Source organism: Maniola hyperantus, chromosome 21, assembly GCF_902806685.2.
Source record: "Maniola hyperantus chromosome 21, iAphHyp1.2, whole genome shotgun sequence".
In the NCBI taxonomy this organism is placed as follows: domain Eukaryota; kingdom Metazoa; phylum Arthropoda; class Insecta; order Lepidoptera; family Nymphalidae; genus Maniola; species Maniola hyperantus.
Window position 1 is genome coordinate 5,631,935 of NC_048556.1, and position 21,122 is coordinate 5,653,056.

General features: G+C 36.0%; 2 protein-coding genes across 5 annotated transcripts; one reads left to right on the plus strand and one right to left on the minus strand.

The window, feature by feature from the left end:
* The first annotated feature begins 1,519 nt into the window (after positions 1 to 1,519).
* LOC117992416 (inhibitor of growth protein 1) lies at positions 1,520 to 7,178 on the plus strand. The gene is made up of 5 exons (XM_034980104.2): positions 1,520 to 1,769; positions 2,175 to 2,381; positions 2,864 to 3,055; positions 3,790 to 3,909; positions 5,204 to 7,178. Exons 1-5 carry the CDS (start codon positions 1,634 to 1,636, stop codon positions 5,524 to 5,526), a joined length of 978 nt encoding a protein of 325 aa, XP_034835995.1. The 5' UTR covers positions 1,520 to 1,633; the 3' UTR covers positions 5,527 to 7,178.
* A 699-nt stretch (positions 7,179 to 7,877) lies between these two features.
* Positions 7,878 to 20,563, minus strand: RASSF8 (ras association domain-containing protein 8). 4 transcript variants are annotated; one of them, XM_034980101.2, is made up of 10 exons: positions 20,313 to 20,563; positions 19,912 to 20,022; positions 19,203 to 19,327; positions 18,041 to 18,229; positions 16,504 to 16,657; positions 15,890 to 16,006; positions 14,287 to 14,489; positions 12,904 to 13,018; positions 11,975 to 12,101; positions 7,878 to 11,051 (listed from the first exon to the last, which is right to left on the minus strand). In XM_034980101.2, the coding sequence occupies exons 1-10, from the start codon at positions 20,382 to 20,384 to the stop codon at positions 10,951 to 10,953; spliced, it is 1,314 nt and encodes a 437-aa protein (XP_034835992.1). In that variant the 5' UTR covers positions 20,385 to 20,563; the 3' UTR covers positions 7,878 to 10,950. The 4 variants fall into 4 exon arrangements, with proteins under 4 accessions (XP_034835992.1, XP_034835991.1, XP_034835990.1 ...); XM_034980100.2 differs by having other exon boundaries at positions 16,504 to 16,711; XM_034980099.2 differs by having other exon boundaries at positions 16,504 to 16,732.
* Positions 20,564 to 21,122: the final 559 nt, after the last annotated feature.

Here is a 21,122-nt window from a genome sequence, read left to right on the forward strand (position 1 = left end):
GTTTCCATTCATTTTAATCATCATGACAGTTTCACTTTCAACACATCAACACAGTTTCTGTAGGTATAACTTTGATAGCTCTTATAAGTTGTACCTACTATTTGAAAATATCGAATCAGAGTTACAAAATAATACAAGGTAGCGGTTGGCCCGGTTTATTTGTTGCCCAGTGTACCAGTGATAAGCATATTATATCAAACTGCCTCGTTGGTGGACCAAGTTATGTGGTTAGCATGTTCGACTGCAGATGACGAGAACCTAAGTTCGATTCCCGGGTCGGGCCAAAAATAGTTAGGTATTGGATTTTTCTGTTAAGAAATTTTCAATTCAAACTAGGCCGGATTTATGTAGTTCTTCAGTGCTTCACCCCGTGCCTCGGAGAGCACGTTAAACCGTCGTTACGTCGCCTGATCTTTCACCGGTCATGTCGGATTCCCATCACAACGGGCTATGAGAGTGAGGGAATAGAGAGTTTTTGCGCACACTCTTGTGCACTATTATACAGTGCGACAAGGCTCTCTTGGCACTTGAATGACATTGACAGGGGGGCGCTGTTGGAGAACAAAGCTTGAACAAAGGCTTAGAATGTTCAAACAAAAACAAAGGCGACTTTGTAGTTCATTTTCGCCACACGCCAAGATAGCCTTGTCGCACTGTTACTCCTGCGCAGTTGGTTGATCTGTATGGAGATTGGCCGCCGTGGCCGAAATTCGGTCGGGGACTCGGGAGGATATTATTATTATTAATCTTCGTTGGTTCTTCTTATGTCTGCACTCGGCTGAAAATTGAAAGCCAGTTTTGACTCTTGGCAGTTGGCACCAGGCATTTTAACTTTTTTAAAGTATCATCCGCCATATCAATGTGATTTTAAATTTTCTACGCCTTACCGGGCTTGAATAGCCCAATGGAGCAAGGAATGCTTAGCTTAAAATATTATGTTATGATCTGTGAATAGATCCATAATAATATTAATATGGGTCATTGGGTCTATATTACAGACCCATATTATGTCGCATATATAACAATGTTACCCATCTCGACTGTGATACTTAATGTGGATTTGGAATTTGTTGGAATGAGTTCCATAGTTTATGCTCTAAGATTTTCAACATAGTTTGTACCTAGTTTGTGGTAATTTGTAAACCTTTTTATAATGTTGCCAACTTAGTGCTTTAGACCTACCAGATCCAGTGCATTGTTTTGATATTTTAGTACTTTGAATTTAACTTTAGTGCCTAGTGTGAAGCAAAAAATTTTAAGTTGATACGTTTTAAATTTCTAGTTAATATATTTCTACATGACCTTAAATATGTTATTATCTTATAAACATGACTTACATTTTTTTTAAATTTGCCAACATTTTCCATGATAATTATGATTTGGTACCCGCACAAAACCAGTAGTTTTATTATGGTTTCCACCATTTAGCTCTTTTTTAACAAAATATAACATCTTTGCATTTTTGAGATTGTTCTAGTGCATTTTTTGTAACGCAGTTGGCAACACTGTATAGTTTTGACTTTTGTTGACGGCTTGAAAATTGAAATTGTAATAACTTGTTATTCGCTTTGAAAGTAAATTAAATATCATTTCTCAATTAAACTATAATGAAACCTGTGTAAAATCTATAACCATGTTGAACCAAACTTCGACGGAAGCTTTGCTTTCGGCCACTTACGTTGAAAATTACTTGGATTGCGTGGAAAATCTGCCCAATGACCTGCAAAGACATTTATCGCGTATGCGAGAATTAGACGTGACTTATAGAGGTAATATGAACAACATCTAACATTTGTAACTTATATTTTACAACTACACACCTTTCCAAGTAAATTCTATCTCGCACAAACTATGAAATCATGTTAATTTGTTGTGTTGACATTCGCTCATTTGGCCATTTTATACGCATTTTTTGTCCCAAGCGTGACTTTAGAACGGCTTTATGGACAAATTCGAAGTAATCCTACATCGATTTTATCATGGCTTCATATTGTGCATGATTTCATTCAGTGTTATGAAAATGTATAACAACTTTTTTCACTGTTTATGTACAAAAAATGTAATGTTTTTTTTAGTTTATCTTCATATTATTCTCACATAAATTGATAATTAACAAAATTTTAATATTAAAAAGTATCTTAATTAAAGTTTTTTTTTTTCTCTTTTTGATACAGAATGCCTCCGAGATGCTGAAACACACTTGGCAGTATGCATAGGGAGTAACACGGAAGAGCGTCGTCGCGGAAGGGCGGCAATACGCTTGCAAACTGCTCTAGTAGCTGCACAAGAGATAGGCGATGAAAAACTGCAAGTGGTACAGCTCCTGCAAGATCTTATCGACAATAAGCAACGTTCACTAGATGGCGATCATAAGAAACTCGGTAAGTGTTATGACAGCTTCCATAAGACTCAGATATATTTATTCCATGCAAAATAATAAGCTCCATTGGAATACTGAGTGATGTAGCTATTTTGTTTTGAGTGTTTAGGAGATACATAGGAGAACCAAGGTCACTAACATAGCCCAAACTATTAGCAAGCTGAAGTGGTAGTGGGCAGGTCATGCCTGTCGCAGAGGCGATGGCCATTGGAGCTGAAAAATCCCTGATAGGAGACAGTGTATAAACAAGCATAGTGTGGGACACCCTCCAGCATGATGGAATGACAAAAAAATTATTTTGTTTGCTGGCGGGAAGTTGAGGACTGGGTGTAACGGCGCTCTTTAGGGAAGGCCCTATGTCAAACAGTAGTCTGATGAACAGGCTGATGATGATGATAAGTGTTTATTTGCTCTTTACAGCTCTTTGCTCTGTAGTCCACTTCTTTTATTGTTTTGAATAAATAAACATTTTGTTTCTTTTAGTTTCCTGTCTGGAAGTAAACACTAATGGTGCAACAAAAGAAGCGTCTCCACCCCAAGTGCCCGAGGCTCGTGCAGTGGAGAAGGAACCTGTCACACAGCCAGTGCAACCACAGCATGTGCCTCCTCCTCCTCCACCACCAGAGAGACCCATCGAGAAGGAAAAGGAAAAGACAGAAAAGGATAAATCTGGAGGTAAAGATATCAGGTTTACTTTTTTTCTCTGCATCGTATTCCTCATTGTTGAGGATTCTTACCCCTTCCCATTAGTCACATTGCAGGAGTTGTTCTTGGGATGATAATATTATGGTAGGTTCCCAAATAGTTCTGCATACAACTTAACAAATAGGTTTTTTGACTCTTAGGTTTTACAATTATTATTTATCAGATCTTAGTAATAACAACTAGAGGTGCTCATCCGCATCAATTAATGCGAAGCTATCATGGATGGTGATTCATATTTAAAACGAGTAACAACCTGCGAAGAAAGTGGGTGGGGGCCAGAGTGACGTGTGCCTCGCGCGTTATTGCTAGTTGATTAGAATCTAATCATAAAATTATAATGCATATTTATTTCTACAGGAGGTATATCAGGCTCACTTTATAGAAATAGAAAGAATTTTTATTCAAAAACATTTACAAGTCGCAATTGTCAATTAGTCAATTATTTATTAGTCAATTATTACTTTATTTGCCATGTAAATCATTACTGCTCCAATGTTCTTTGATATAGTTCTTTGCTCAGGTAGCAAGCATCATTTCCATCCATTTTACTGAAATTTTCTAATTGAGATTTTCTAATTTTCCTCTTCAACAATTTTGTTGGTTGTTATTAAATTGTAAGCAGATTTTGCGCTTTTCTCCATCCACCACCCCACGATAGATAGGGGTATATAGACTATAGTTTCAGACACGTGTTTATTGCCTAGGTGAGCGGTGGTCGAAGCGCGCGCGGCGCTCGCGCACAACAGCAGGCGCGGCGACCGACGGCGCGGACTCCAGCGAGCGCGACAGCGAGCGACATACGCACAACACGCAACACAAGAAAGGTATACTACATTATTTACTTAATGTAATGTAATCCTTCTTGTGATTGTGCAAATAAAGTGTATTTATTATTATTATTATCTCGATATATCTACTCTCACGCCCGTGTACAAAATAGATACATATAAAAGCCAAAAGAGTTATAATATACTTACATACACAAAAATAAATAAACCTACATAAACATTATATACATACATATTTGTACCGGGCGGAGGATTACACCCCGGCAGGGGAGACCAAACGGCCGAGGGTCAGGGCGACAGGTGAAGAAATCGGCGGACTATCCTAGTCGTGTCGGTCCAGCAAGACCGCTTTTTGCATCTTGGCTGCGAGCGAACTGCCACGGAACCCCAGTCGCCTCAGATGGTGAGCGAGGCTGACTGGGATCAACCCATTCGCAGATATGACGATTGGGATGATTTCAGTGGACTCCACATGCCACATGTCGGAAACCTCGTGAGCCAGATCGAGATACTTGCGCTTTTTCTCCGTCTCAGCTCTCACGAGGTTCTTGTCATACGGAATGGTGATGTCCACCAAAAACACCCTCGACTGTGCCCGGCTTGTGTGTTATTATTATTATTATTTTTTTTTAGGGTTCCGTACCTCAAAAGAAACCCCTTTAGGATCACTTCTTTGTCTGTCTGTCTGTCTGTCTGTCTGTTCGTCTGTCTGTCGTGTCTGTCAAGAAAACCTATAGGGTACTTCCCTTTGACCTAAAATCATGAAATTTGGTAGGTAGGTCTTATAGCCATAGCACAAGTAAAGGAATAAAACTGAAAACCGTGGATTTGCAGTTACATCACACAAAAAATGTGTTAATGAACAAATAATTAGTATTTTTAATTTTCAAAGTAACTGTACCAAGTGGGGTATCATATGAAGGGGCTTTACCTGTATATTCTAAAACAGATTTGTATTTATTTTTATGCATTATAGTTTTTGGTTTATCATGCACAATGTCGAAAAAAATACCCGAGTATGGAACCCTCAGTGTGTGAGTGGAGTGGAAAATTGTAAAGTAAATATAAGTAAATATTATGTGAATAGTTACTTATATTTACTATACAATTTTTCAAAATGTCATATGTTTACTTTTTGTTTAATATCATTTATTATGTAATTTATTTTTAAAATGCTATAATTTGACTTTTTGATCATGTGATGGCCAATATTCCTTTATTGCCATCCCTTTCTTGGTACACTACAGTGAATAAATCTATCCTTCTTACATTTTGGCTTGGTTCTGTTCTCTCAAAATCAACACTTTATGACACATAATTTTATTTACAGGCATGGGTAAAAAGAAAAAACGCAAAGCGCGCCAAACAGCGCAGCGCTCGGAAACCCCGCCCGAGGAAGCGGACGCGATCGACCCCGACGAGCCGCGCTACTGCCTGTGCGACCAGATCTCATTCGGCGAGATGATCCTCTGCGACAACGACCTCTGTCCTATAGAATGGTTCCACTTCTCCTGCGTCTCGCTAACCACCAAGCCCAAGGGCAGGTGGTTCTGTCCCAAGTGCCGCGGCGACCGACCCAACGTCATGAAACCTAAAGGACAGTTCCTCAAAGAACTAGAACGGTATAATAGGGAAAAGGAGGAGAAGGCATAGTGATTGCTCGAGAGGAAGTGAGATGACTGACTTAAATAGCCCCTAAATAGTTTCAATTTTTTTGACCAAACATTTTGTTACATGGGCAAATCTGAGGCATGCTTATTTTACTCTGCACACTGCACAGGCAAGGCTGTGCCATGGCGTCACATTTATGTGTGCACAGGGTGCAGGTGACAATTACTACATCATATTTGGGGTGCAGCTCTAAAACTATTCATAGATTATTCAATAATAATTGATCCTCTGCGACAATGACCTTCTAGTTCGGACGCATTATACTTAGAAAAGCGATATACCTATAGTTCGCGATAGGTCAACATGGCAATCGTAGATGGCGGGACGCCCCGCACACCCATACAGCCCCTGCGTTCTCCCGCAACGGGATAGCCCGGGCGCTGTGCGGGAGTGCGCGGCGTCCCCGCCCCAATTGTCATGTCGACCTGTCGCGAACTATAATGTCTTTATTAGGTATTTCAAAGAAATAGGAAGTCTTATAGTTTTTTTGTTACAAACAACAAAATCTTCCGAGCTGCTTTTGATGACAAATTTCATTGAATTCAGCACTAAAATAGTTTGCGGGTTAAAAGTTTAATGACACAAAATTAACTAATTTAATTACTTAAACAGGTAATTTTTTGTAGAATACCTACTGTGATGAGAAATGAGACCACACCGTTGTAGCCAGGAAGGGATTGACGGATTTGATCCTTTGAAAGTTTCTAATAATAATATATTTTATGTATTGTGTTATGTGTATATCGGTTAGTTAATTAATTATTTATTAGAGAATAAATAATTTAGAAGATTTACTTTTTTATTTATTAGAAACAATTTTACTTAATGACAATTAATCATCTGTTTACTGCAAGAAATGGCGAATTGCAAATATCTTGAAGTACAGTTTACAAGGAACATATTATTTATTCTAGAGAGGTTTACAACATGGTTGTTATAAATCACTGAGATAATCTGTGTTATAAAGTGTACCTACTGTGTGAGAGTTAACAGTTGAACTCATCAAGATGGGTTCTATATATAGGACTTGTCTTGGCTATCAAGATCAAGAAATATCAATTGATTTTAATAATACTTTATATTTTAATTATATTATTTTGCATATTATTACTCAGTTAAAAGTTTTTGGAGGTATAGATGAGTAGCTCCTATTTATATCAATCGCAAAAGAATTGTTAAAGATAATATTATTATTATTATTATTATAGTAGGCGATTACTTAATCATTAATCATGTGCTACAAATTACAATCGAACTTTTAGGTTAACAATTCAAGCAAGAGTTATTATGACGTCATCTCACTAAGCCCCAACACACATGAGTATTTATAATGTGATGATTAAAATATTCAGATTTTATAATGTGAACAGAGAATTTAATATTGTATTGACAGAATAAAAAGTGAATATTTAATATTTTCATTTTGTTTAATATTCTACAGCCGTACTCAGAGTCGCTTAATCGTTACTTAAGTTTAATTAAAACGAGACAGAGCTATATCTCTCACATAAATCTGTCTCGTTTTAACTCAATCTTAAGTAACGATTAGCGACTCTGAGTACGGCTGTTTAGATCATTCATTTATTACATCACGTATTATTATAACAAGGAGTAGGTACAACCATACCTGAATTCCCGAAGGGAATCCCTTTATACTGCGTCACCCCCTTCGAGAATAAGTAACACTGGCCCCGTAAAATATAAGTAATTAAGTGACGTAAGATGTAATATATGAATGTTCGGCTGGCAAACCTGTAAATTGTGTTTCCTATTAATTTAGGAAGTTTATGACATAATAATATTGTAATGACTTAAGTACAGCGGATATGTATAATAATTCTGTATCGCAGTTTCCTAATGCTGTTGAAGCTAACAGGTTTGATTTCGTCAGTTTAAATATAAGATTCTAAATTATTTATTGTTTTTCATTTATTTATTTTTATATAAGGCTGCTTGTCCACTGATGCGGAGCGGTGTTCTGCGGACACATCAGATTATATTTATAGTCAATGTTGGCAAAAAGTTAATCTGATTAACGATTAAAAAGTTGATCGCTATTTACTTTTTAATCGTTAATCATAATAATCGAATATGCCAAGACTGTTAATAGCTCCTATCGCAGGCACCATCGATTTGGCACAGAGATAGCTTTCATACGTAGACGGATATCATCATCAACCGATAGACGTCCACTGCTAGACATAGGTCTCTTGTAGACGGATATAGGCTAATTTTATACCGGAAAAACAGAGTTCTCACGGGATTTTTAAAAACGCAAATACACGCGGACTAAGTCGCGGGCATCAACTATGAAGCAAATAAAATGACCAAACTTGTTCTAAATTCAGTATATTTTGTATAATACACAAATTGTCTATTAGTAACCATGCAGAGTACACAGAGTGAGATAAGTACAATCTATAAATATTTAGGACTTACAAACTTGTATTATGCTTGAATACATTTCAAGTGAACCGTTAGGCCGTATGTACGAGTTACGACGTCTATATGAAAATTGTCTATAAAATATTGCAATGGCTTATATTTCCGACTAGATTATTCTATTAACAATATCAACACACTATTTCTATATTGCAAATTTCAATTAAGTATAAAGTCCGATACAATTTAAAATTATGTATTTGAAAATAGGTGAGTACTTTTTAAATTTATTTTTTAAGATAATAATGGTATAAAAATTTGTTTGTACTCATGGCACAATATTATTTTTGATCAACTACTTACCCAATATATTTTTATCAACCACTACTCTTTGTAAGCCGATTAAAACCAATGTCCATGTCCAATGCCAATATTTGAACCAAAAAATATAGATACTTAGGATATAATTATTTCATTTTAGGAAATTGGTTTCAGACAGCAGACTACTAAATGGATTCAATAGTCAGCTGTGTATGAGCTTTTGTCTGACCAAACATTGGAGGCTTATCTATTTATCAAACTGTAAATACATATTTAAATGCTTCAATATTTATATACACATAAAATAGTGAAAACACACTTTATATACACGTCTAAATTGACAGAATTGTCGAAGTCATCATATATAAACAGTGTGTAAATTATATATAGGGCCAAGATAATATTGTCACGATCGTAGAAAAGTAACGGATCCGCATTTAGTGAAACTTTCCAAAATATAGCCATTTTGAATGATTTCCGAAGCCATTTTTGTCAAGCAATAAAAATTCACATATGTATAGTTCGCGACAGGTCGAGATGGCAATCGGGGTATGAGGTGGGGGGCCGCATGTTCCCCGCGCTGTCCCGCATCGGGTTAGTGCGGGATGTCCACACCTCGATGTCCATCTCGACCTGTCGCGTACTATATATCCGAAAAAGTGTCTGTTTTAAGAATATGGTAGATTGATATTTTTATATTGTAGTATCCAAATATAGCAGAAGTCATTTTAGAATTTTGCAAAACCACCGTTCTACGATAAAGACTATATTACTTATGTACATGGTTTTCAAAACCTGTTTGTTTTGTTCCCTTTTTTAATTAAAATTATATTTCATTTCAATATTACGTCAATACCTAATGAGACGGCAAGATGCGCTAATACATTCCAAATTAATCACAAAACAGCATATTTTGTGACAAAGATTAAATATGACACTAATTTGAACACAAATCTAATAAATTATCTACTAAATAATAACTTACACATAATTATATTTTGCGTTATTAATAAACATAGAACAGACCACCTTATGAATGACCCATTCATTGATTACTTTTAAAATCACAAATAACGCTTTTATTTATGTTCAGTTAATTGTCAGTCACCATATTGCTCGGTTTTATGATTGTAAATCATAAACCATTAATCATTATAATTATAAATCAATAGGTCATGATTTACAATCACCATATTGGTCAATTCTATGATTTACAATCACCATACTAGTCAACTAATGAGTTACAATCACCACATTGGTCAACTTTGTGATTTACAGTCACCATATTAATTATCTTTATTATTTAGTCACCATATTGATCAGCATTATGAATTACGGTCATTATAAAAAGTGTCTACGTTTATTAATAAAACAAATAATGAAAATTAAATAACATTAACTAAAATAGCATTCACACAAAATCTATGGCAGTACAATACATTGTAATAATAATTATATTTAGGCTTTAACATTCAATAGCGAAAAATGTTCGCATAAAATATTTTTGTACTGTGCAAGGATTGCACATTAAAACATCATATTAAAAGCAAGTGATTTTCCAAAGAACTTTATTATCACATAAAATGTTTCTTCAAATGATAAAAGCTTTCTTCTAATTCTTTTTACGCTGAACTAATATCTACTTATTGAAGCATAGGGAATTATGGAACTGAGGCAAAAGAAACCTAAATTAAAACTCATTTCTTTTCATCTTACTCGCTCGGAAAGGATTTCTTTGCCCTTTGAAATCTGCGTGGTATAAGTCCCGCAAATTGCTATTACGCTGCAACCATGTCTCATTAACATCGAAATGACGTCAATTTGCAGGACTTATAAAGTGCTAATTTTGCTCGAATTTCATCTCGTACTTTGCACTCTAGCAAAGTAAGAGTTGAAATTCGAGCAAAAATACAATATGCCTCGAGTCTTAACCGTAAATCACTTTCATAAAATACCTAAAAAATGTCACAGAACAGTAAATAAAATTGATTAATACTTTAAAAAATTTGCACTCAAACACATTAAATACATTTAAACAATAAAAAAATTATATAAACTCTTGTTTGCACACCCATCTGCAATAGAATCAAAACTTTTCTTACAGAAGCATCGTTTCACGTTAACGGTCTAGAGTTTCCCATTCACTGTAAAGCCGCGATTACAGTTACTAATAATTTTTACTCACGTAAGTTTCTTACGTAATTAATCAACAGCAAATTTACTAAGGTAAATGTACTATGACTAATGTATAAGAGTCATGTTTACATTAGTAAATTTATCGTAAGTTAAACATGTAAGCTACTTACGTAAGTAAAACTTACAAGTGTATCAGAGACATAATCTGTGATTTGTTGTAGTAATGACTTCAGCAAACCACAGACAAATGTGTCTAAAAACATTTTATCTGGTTAACTGCAAACTGTAGTTTGTAAGTTATTGCCAAAAACAATGGGAGTTTACAATGTTTCCAAAAAAGTTTGCTACATAAGACCACACAAACACCAGTTTTTGACAATTCCCATGTTTTTCTGGCGATAACTGACAAACTACTGCATTGATCTCTCTATACACACAATATGCAGACTGTGATGGTCAAATAAGAATGTCTATGACTTTTCATTATTGAACTTTGACCGAAAACCTCTAGACCGATGGCTGTGATCGACACCGTAAAGTTCATCAATAAATGGCGGATTGATATATTCACACCCACACTCCGTGAGGATTTTTATTGGTCGGTGCTGCATTTTCTAGTTGCCTCGGTGAACCTATTATTCTACGTGCGCTTCCTGCCTTGCATAAACCTGAAACAATGATTGGATAATATGATGACGCTCGAGGCATGTTGTGGCAGAGAGAAAACTATATAAACTTGGAAAGTTTTCAGGGAGTTTTGAAAATTGGTAATCAGCACCCTTATTAATGCCAAAGTGTGTTTGTTTGTTGGTTTATTGGTTAGTTGGTTTGTCGTTCAATCATGTCGCAACGGTGCAACGGATTGACGTGATTTTTTGCATGGGTATAGATAAAGACCTGGAGAGTGACATAGGCTACTTCTTATCCCGGAAAATCAAAGTTCCCACGGGATTTTTAAAAACATAATTCCACGTGGACGAAGTCGCGGGCAACAGCTAGTCTTATATATTTCGACGAGCTCTTTTCGAATTTTCACTTGGTCACTTCGTTTCGTAGCCGCTCGCGCCCAGAAACAGTTTTTTGACTGAATATCTCCTTGCAGTCGCATTTTAAGTTGAAAATTTAGTTATGCAAGTAATAATATTAAACTAAAAGAAAAAAACCATAGTAACCTTTTTTTGTAAAATGAATTTCACCGCGATTAATAACCCTCATCTGGTGACAGAAGGACTGGCTCATTTTTTGCGCGACGGATCAGCCCGGCTGTCCAGCGCGGAAATGTAGCCAGTATTCTTGGCAACATTCCACACGAACAGGATTTGTATAGTAATTAGGTAAGGATAGCTTCAAGTTTTATTGAAATAACTAGCTTATGCTCGCAACTTCGTCCGCGTGGACTATACAAATTTCAAACCCCAATTAAGTCACCCCCTTAGGGGTTGAATTTTCAAAAATCCTTAGCGGATGCCTACGTCATAATATATATCTGCATGTCACATTTCAGCCCGATCCGTCCAATAGTTTGAGCTGTGCGTTGATAGATCAGTCAGTCAGTCAGTCACCTTTTCCTTTTATATATTTAGATAATTACCATCTAGTGGATGTCGTAACTCATCCACGCTGCCCGTGAGACTCTGTAGATTGGCTTCCTTCATCTCCTGAACCAACCGCTCCACTTGCCGCTTCTTCTCCATTATGGCATTCTCTAGGACACCAACCTAAAATACATAATTATGGTTTTTCTATATATTTCTAACTAGAAGTTTGGTAGGCGTGAGGCGAGGCGTCCATTGGACGGTAACCTGTCACTCACAGACAACTCGGCAAGCTTCCAAAACAGGTCGGCAATCGCAGGTCCAGCGTACTTGTAATAGCAGAGGTCAGTGCTCACAGCCAGCAGACTGTCGCAAAACTTTTTTAAAGAATATTAGCCACGTTTATCATGATTAATATTCCCTTTTCCCCTCCAACTAAGCGTAAAGCTTAGTAGTGTTAGATTAGGAGATAGAGAATAGATATAATATAAAGGATAGAACTTACGAGTAATAGAGCAACGGGTGGGGGTTAAATCGCGGAGCTTTCGGATTGCAATTCGCTCCTTAACCGTTGAGCTATTGAGACTTATTAAACTTATTAAAACTGACAGCAAAAGCTTACCATCTAATGGACGCCATAGATTAAATTCAAATCTAGCGATAGGTTTTTGAATATGGTAATTTGGATTACAAACGATTACAAGCTCAAAAGAAAAAGAGCAGAGCCTTTTTAATGTTATTAGGTACTAGCTAATGGCCGCGACTTCGTCCGCGTGGATTTAGGTTTTTGAAAATCCCGTGGGAACCCTATGATTTTCCGGGATAAAAAGTAGCCTATGTCCTTCCCCGAGGATGCAAGCTATCACTGTACCAAATTTCGTAAAAATCGGTTGAATGGATGGGCCGTGAAAGGCTCTAGCAGACAGACAGACAGGCACACTTTCGCATTTATAATATTAAGTATGGGTTGGTAGTAAGTACGCACCTCTCTTTTAAGATTCTCTGCAGTGAGATGGTTGATTTCGGTGGCGTGTTTCGCCTGCTGTATCTGCGTTTGAAGATTCTCCACTTCCGCCAGCATCGAACGCTCCAGTGCTTGCCTGAAATTGCATCAAGGCCAAGGCTAAACTTAAGGTCTCATTAGACGAATGAAATAAGTAGAAATCGTATTCAAAAGATCTGCCATATCATTAAAAATAAAACCGGCCAAGTGCGAGTCAGGCTCGCGCAATGAGGGTTCCGGACTACAGTCGTATTTTTTCAACATTTTGCAGGATAATTCAAAAACTATGATGCATAAAAATAAATAAAAATCTGCTTTAGAATGCACAGGTAAAGCCCTTTCATAATATGATACCCCACTTGATATAGTTATCTTACTTATTACTATATACTTATACTAATTATTAGTTCATGACCACAATTTAATTTTTTTTGTGTGATCTAACCCTAAATTCACGCTTTTCAGATTTTTCCCCTTAAGCCAGCTATAAGACCCACCTACCTGCCAAATTTCATAATTCTAGGTCAACGGGAAGTACCCTGTAGGTTTCTTGACAGACAGACAGACAGACAAACAGACAGACAACAAAGTGATCCTATAAGGGTTCCGTTTTTCCTTTTGAGGTACGGAACCCTAAAAAATTAGAATAGTTTTTAAAATTCACGCTATATACTCTATCCTCGGAGAGAAGTTAGTATAGGGCTCTCTCTGTTACGTAATCCCATACAAATGATAGAGACGAAAAACTTAGTGGGCGTTAGCCATTTTGAGTTGGCAGCCAATCACAAACGAGACTATGTTTTCGAATTGAATTCCGAACGTTTTTCGAATGTTTTTTGAATTGGTTGGCCACTCGAAATGATTAACGCCCACTGAGTTTTTGGTCTGTCATTCGTATGAGACTACGTAACAGAGAGAGCCCTTGCTAACATCTCTCCGTGGATAGAGTACAGTAATTTTTAGGGTTCCGTACCTCAAAAGGAAAAACGCAACCCGTATAGGATCACTTTGTTGTCTGTCTGTCCGTCTGTCTGTCAAGAAACCTACAGGGTACTTCCCGTTGACCTAGAATCATGAAATTTGGCAGGTAAGAAGATTTTATAGCTGACATTTGGGGAAAAATCTGAAATCCGTGAATTTAGGGTTAGATCACACAAAAAAAAAATTAAATTGTGGTCATGAACTAATAATTAGTACTTTCAACTTTCGAAGTGAGTGACTATATCAAGTGGGGTATCATATGAAAGGTCTTCACCTGTACATTCTAAAATAGATTGTTATTTATTTTTATGAATCATAGTTTTTGAATTGTCGTGCAAAATGTCGAAAAAATACGACTGTAGGTTTTTTTCTTTATTTTCTTACCTATTCTCCTGCTGACGACTGCTAACAACGCGCTGTTCATTATGTATATCCTCCATAAGCTTCCGGATTTTATTCTTACACTGTAGCAACTCGGTTTCGCAGTTCGCGAGTTTGGATCGCACTAAAACTATCTCAGACTTTAGCGTCTTTTCATTTTGTTTGGCTATTTCACTTTCTTCTTCCACATAGTTGAGTGCTTGTACCTGTGGACATATCAACTAGTATATCCCTCGTTACACACGTAATACATCTAAATATATAAAAGGATTGACTGACTCACTGATCTATCAACACACAGCTCAAACTACTGGACGGATTAGGCTGAAATTTGGCATGCAGATAGCTTTTATGATGTAGGCATCTAAGAAAGGATTTTTGAAAATTCAACCCCTAAATTCAAACCCAAAAGGGGGTGAAATAGGGGTTTGAAATTTGTGTAGTCCACGCGGATGAAGTCGCGAGCATAAGCTAGTCTTCTAATTCTACTTCCCGCCAAGAGATGTCACCCGCGAATTATTCCGCGTGAGTTTTTAAGTTTTCACAAATCCCGTGGGAACTCTTTGATTGCTATCTCGACGTGTCGCGTATTATACAAATATGACTGAATGTAACATTTTTGTCAAGTATATTATGTAGGCCGTAGACCATAGCTAGCTAATAAAAACAAAAGTGGTGGCAAAAACAATAAAGATGATGGGAACTGTTTTATGAGAACAGAAAGCTTTGTAATGTGTTAGGTCTGACTTTATTCTTAATGTCAAAGGTTAATTCAAAGGTGCACACTGATTCATAGCATTATTCAAACAAGTTTATATACAAATTATAAAAGACATAGCAAGGGCAAAAACTTCATTACAAAGTTTTTGTATCAATTTATGATATAATGGCTTGTTTGTATCTAAATAGGTATAATTTTAATGCCATGCCGTGTTATAATTTATGGTAATATAATAACTTGTCTATAACTGAACTAGGACAATAATAATGTTCCTGTTTAGAATGAAAATTACTCCTATAGGTAGGTACTTTTATCCATCTTTGAAAAGAGTTTTTTGCTGGTTCTCAATAGGTAATGCATTCTTAACCAGTGGTTGCTGCATTTGACGATTCAAAAGTACTTTTTATTTGACAAAAAATCTTTCAATTTCTATTTCACATCCGAATAAATATTTTGAGAGATTATCTTTGTACACCCGCAGCTTCATCTGCATGGATTTAGGTTTTTAAAAATCCTATGGCAACCCTTTAATTTGTAACCTATGCTCTTCAGGTTGCAAATTTCTCTGTACCAAATTTCGTCAAATTCGGTTAAGCGGATGAGCCCAAATAGGTAACAGACAAACATGAAAACACAATTTATTAATCTAAATATAATATAAAAGGAAAAGGTGACCGACTGACTGACTGACTGATCTATCAACGCACAGCTCAAACTACTGGACGGATCGGGCTAAAATTCGGCATGGAGATAGCTGTTATGACGTAGGCATCCGCTAAGAAAGGGTTTTTGAAAATTCAACCCCTAAGGGGTTTGAAATTTGTGTAGTGCACGCGGACAAAGTCGCGGGCATAAGCTAGTATGGATATATTAGTATAGATTTACCTGTTCAGTACTGATTCGAAGTTGATTATCAGTGGAACTGATCTGCTGCTGTAATAACTCCACTTGTCTTTCTTGTTCCCGTCCTTTGTTCTCCCAAAACCCAATTTCAGCGTCATACTGTGAAAAGAAATATTAAAAATACTATAGTATGCGACAGGTCGAGAAGGCAATTGGGGAGGGGACTCCTCGCACACTCGCACTGCACCCGCGCTAACCCGGTGCGGACGAGCGCGGATGACGTGCGGTGGCGTACCGGTGACGTACCCCCACCTCATACCCCGACTGCCATATCAACTATAGATAGCCTGCGACTTCGTCCGCGTTCGTAAGTTTCGGTATTTCACAATTCCTTGAGTGGGAAATCTTTGATTTTCCGGGACAAAAAGTAATCTATATCCGTCTCTGGGATACAAGCTAGTTGTGCCAAATAAATAATGTCCATGATTTGGATTCAGGTTATTCAAAAATCTCATGGCAAACTCTTTGATTTTCTGTGATAAAAAGTAAGCCTAGCCTATAAGCATATAAGGCTTCTTTACTCCAGGTTGACAGGAGACATGTGCGGAGGCCTGCAAGTAGTGCTGTTAGGGCCTAGGTGACTTTCTATTATTTACCTTGATTAGATCAACTTGTTGGCTGGACAGTTTCTCCCTCTGATAGTTCACTAGTGACACCAGTTCCCTGTATTGACTGTTGTAGCACACAGCCTCGGGACTGCGCTCTTCCTCTGGTCTCTCCGTCAGGTTGACAGGAGACATGTGCGGAGGCCTGCGAGTAGTGCGGTTAGGGGACTTTCTTAAAGCTGAGGGCGGTGGGGGTGACCTGTATGGCGGTGGTGGGTCTCTGTTAAATGTTAAAAATTATTGACACTTAAGCGGATATATTGATTAAAGTTAGAAGGATAGTGCAATAATAACAGGGAATATATTAATACAAATAAATGATATTTGATAAAATTGTCAAGTGTTAATGAATAATAAAACTTTTTTAATAAAATGAGGAACTGGTGAACTGAGCTGGACTAGACCTATTTTTTACTCAATTTTTTAATTGCAGTGTCTTGATCTATTATTTTCAATTAAAATAGCCTCAAAGTGAGTTTCCTTCAAAAAGTGCATTTACTTTCAAAATCAGATTAGTGCAATACTAAAGAACTTTAAAATTCAATTGAATTCTAATTTTTTTGCCATCCTGTAATGTTTAATTTTGTGAACTAGTGTCGTTCTGTATCCTGTCAGCTCCTCAAATCAAAGGTCTCTTAACTATTTACAGCATTGATATTATGTATCATCAGTGACGTTAATCTGTGTAACTGTTATGAAATATAACTTAATAACATGATAATAGCTAATACATAGACACTGCTAACTAAGTATGAGATCCTTAAAGTGTACTTTGACTTTTATTTAGAGTTAAATCAAGACAGATTAATTATGGCGCTGACAAAAATCTTTCTTGTTTTAACTTTGTCTTAAGTCTAAAGAAAGTCAATATGCACTCCTAAAATCGTAAATCAATATGGGTTGATGTTTTTTGTCAGCCCTAGCACAGACTAATCTGTTTGGGCTGCAAATTACAAACAACCTCAATTTTTTCTCTAATGCTTTAGTTTACAAAGTAAGGAGTAACTTACGTTTACTTTGCTCAAACGCATCAACTAAATACGCACGTTGTTGTACACTTCCATTACTTTTATTTATAAAATATATTACATTATTATTATTATTTTTAGTATGTAATGATCTCTTATATATTATAATCCTTATTATGATATGTATTCATAAGTTTTATAACATATATATACCATTAATATACCTCAGTCACTAATTTTCCGTGCTTAACCGCATAAATGAAATAAAACAGGAAACCATGGTAAACATTAACTCGGACCCTACGATACAGGTCACCTCCTAGTGTAGGGTCCACTGGTAAAAGTTTATGAAATGTGCAAGCAAGCATAATATACCTACACTTAGTTACATATTATTATCACCACTTGTAATCTGTAATTGTAATTAATACTTATATGTACTTGTACCAATACTTTTGAGAAATAAACGATTTATTTATTTATTTATTTACTTTTCTTTAGTCTATAAATAAATACATATAGATAAAATAGATTTCTGATACTGATCGCTTGATCCTTACCTGTAAGGTGGGACATCTTTAAGCACGGGGCTGTTAGACTCTGGGGATTTGGTTTGCTGCACCCCCTTCACCACACCCACAGGGTTCCCAGGGGAGGTGTTATTTACATTGTTATGTGTGGGGGTTGAGTTAGTCCTGTTCGGTGAGCTTTGTTTGTCTGATATGTTTGGACTGGATGTGTTATGACTCCTGGTGACAATAATTACATGCTATACTTGAGGAAACTAGATATTTATGGCCAAGTCAATTTATTTTTTTTAAAGATCGTTTAACAAATCCAATTTAGACACAGCAAAAAACCACGAAGGTTTAAAAAGTGTCATTCCATCTACTTATTGATACATAATAATAGTGTTATAGTATAGGTCAATAAGTGTTTCTATAAACAATTTACATTGTTTATAGAAACACTTATTGATTTCAGATGTTGAGTCTTACCAAATAATAACATTTTTTTATACGCACACTGCGTGGGGTGCAGACTCGAGACGACAGTGTCTTGAATGTAGTATATGTGTTAGTATGAATGTAAGTTTGTATGTATTATTTGCCTGTATGCTACAATAGCGTTTCAACATAATGTTTAATATGTCAATAGATTTTGTGAATAAAAGTTATAAAAGACAAACAAGTTGCAGATACCCAGTTTTTGAAACCCCTCTGATTTTCCAGGATAAAAGTAGCCTATGCAAAGAGTCAAGCCAGTCCATTACTCCATTGCAAAGTGATTGAAAGACAAACCAACAAACAATCACACTTTCATATTTATAATATAGGTAGGTAGTGATAATTGATACTCAAAATTGCCAAAAACTGATATAGTGATATACAATGTTCTTCTTTGCAGATATTGATATTTATGTACATATATCACATACAGGCTTTAATTTTTTTTTATATTTGTCATCCATACTAATATTATAAATGCAAAAGTGTGTCTGCCTGTCCGTCTGACTGTCTGCTAGCCTTTCACAGCCCATCCGTTCAACCGATTTTGACGAAATTTGGTACAGCGATAGATTGCATCCCGGGGAAGGACATAGGCTACTTTTTATCCCGAAAAATCAAAGAGTTCCCACGGGATTTTTAAAAACCTAAATCCACGCGGACGAAGTCGCGGGCATCATCTAGTTTTTGATAATAGTCATGTAGATAAACATACCCATTTCCAATAGGTGATCTAGAGTTATTGGTAGGTTGTACTAGTTTTTGGTTGTTGCTGCTATTGTCAGATCTTCTTAATATAAATTGAATATCATTGGAGTATTCACCCCATTTCATCAGGATCTAAAATTATAACATAATAAGCTATAAAATCGACATGTATATAAATGGAGAAACAGACAGACTGACATAAATCAACTATGCAGTTCACTGGTTGCAGAAAACTTTGGATTTTACATTTAGTTCATTAAAAGTAAAGTAAAAGTAAGTAAAATATGCTTTATTGTACACCAAAACCAAAACAATAGACATATAACAAAGATAGCATGTACATTACCTATGTATTTTTCAAAATGTACCTGAGAAATGCAACATAGAAAAAATCTATGATAACTTATAATATACAATGCAAAAGATATCACCAGAAATGGCAGTGGAAAGCTTAAAAAATTTCAGTCCAGTATAATATTTATATAATCATTAATTTTGTAATATTAATTATGTCAAAAAGTGGAAAGTAACAATATAAGCCATTATTTTGCCTTTTGAGAAATGGATAGGTGGCGATAGTTTTAAGACTATCTATAGCTTTTTTCTTTACACAATAGATTTAAGACCAAATTGTACCACATTCTAGCAAATAAACACTATTTCTATTTCTATTTCTATTTCTATTACAATATTAAAATTAATAAGTAATTATTTACCTTTAGTGGAAATTCCTGTGGAGCTAAAAGTCGTTCATTATTCCTCCATCTCTCTATCAAAGTGAATCTGCCCACTTTGCCAGTGGCATGAGCCAAAGCAAACACTACATCCTATATGTAAATAAAAATATTCTTAAACAAAGGTTTATCAACAAGTTCACATTTATGTCATTTTGGATGTAGATGTGTTTTAATTTTAGAAGAATTCATATGGGTCTAAAATAATTTCCTATTTTGGGATCAAAACAAAACGACTACATTAGTTAAAAACAAAACGTCAGTCGAACATTTTTTGTTTGTTTTGCATTTAATATCCTCATATATAATTATGCTTATGGAAAGTGAGATTAGAAAGCTATGCTTTCATAATAATTATTAGCGATGGGAAATAATCTACTGACCTGACAAGTCGTGGTCTCCGTCACCCCACAAACAATCCTTTGTATTCCCTCGACCCAGACCTTTAACTCCATGAATTGCAAACTAATGTATCAATTCACAGAACTCTTGTGTTTACGACTCCATTCTATAATGCAATCAGTCTGTATGCAACTGTTTTTCTATACAAAATATGTGGAAATATAACAAAAACATTACGAATTTGTTACAAAATACGCTGAGCCCGCTGAGCTCAGCTGAGCTGAGCTGACCAAACCCACAGAGATATAAACCCACCACAAACCACGGACCAATAACATACAAACCCACGGAGTACATTTTTTTACATACCAAACCCAAACCCAAAGAGTATAATAATATCACGATATCAAAACCATATCAAAACCTCAAACTTAGCATCTCTATGACCTCAAACTTCAAAACAAAGAGTAAACATCCTATGTGATCCTTAAAGAGTATAATATAATCCTAAGAATATAATACCATAACCATAGATATAGTATAATTCAAAGAAAAGAAGAGTAATAGTCCGTACAAAATGACTCCTCATGCGCCATTTTAACTCTATGGGTCAACTGCACGAATTAAATACATTCGTGGGTGAACCATAGGCTTAATAAACAAGGAGCGAACGGGTGAACGTGAACCGTACTTTTGACATGACACAGTTGACCCATGCCACAGACATATGTCAGATTTGCAACTAGCGTGGCCCCCTCAGTCCCTCTCGCTCAAGCAGATTTTCTTACTTATGAAATGTCATTCCTTCTACACTTCACGTTGTTTGTCAAATACTCACGTACAAATACATT

Bases quoted from the DNA above. Each gene is read 5' to 3' on its own strand.
- LOC117992416 (XM_034980104.2), top strand. From the start codon at position 1,634: ATGTTGAACCAAACTTCGACGGAAGCTTTGCTTTCGGCCACTTACGTT. The intron at 3,056-3,789 runs GTAAAGATATCA...TTTATTGCCTAG, and splicing joins AGAAAAGGATAAATCTGGAG to GTGAGCGGTGGTCGAAGCGC. The intron at 3,910-5,203 runs GTATACTACATT...TTTTATTTACAG, and splicing joins CAACACGCAACACAAGAAAG to GCATGGGTAAAAAGAAAAAA.
- RASSF8 (XM_034980099.2), bottom strand. From the start codon at position 20,384: ATGGAGTTAAAGGTCTGGGTCGAGGGAATACAAAGGATTGTTTGTGGG. The intron at 20,023-20,312 runs GTCAGTAGATTA...ATTTACATATAG, and splicing joins CGGAGACCACGACTTGTCAG to GATGTAGTGTTTGCTTTGGC. The intron at 19,328-19,911 runs GTAAATAATTAC...TTATAATTTTAG, and splicing joins CACAGGAATTTCCACTAAAG to ATCCTGATGAAATGGGGTGA.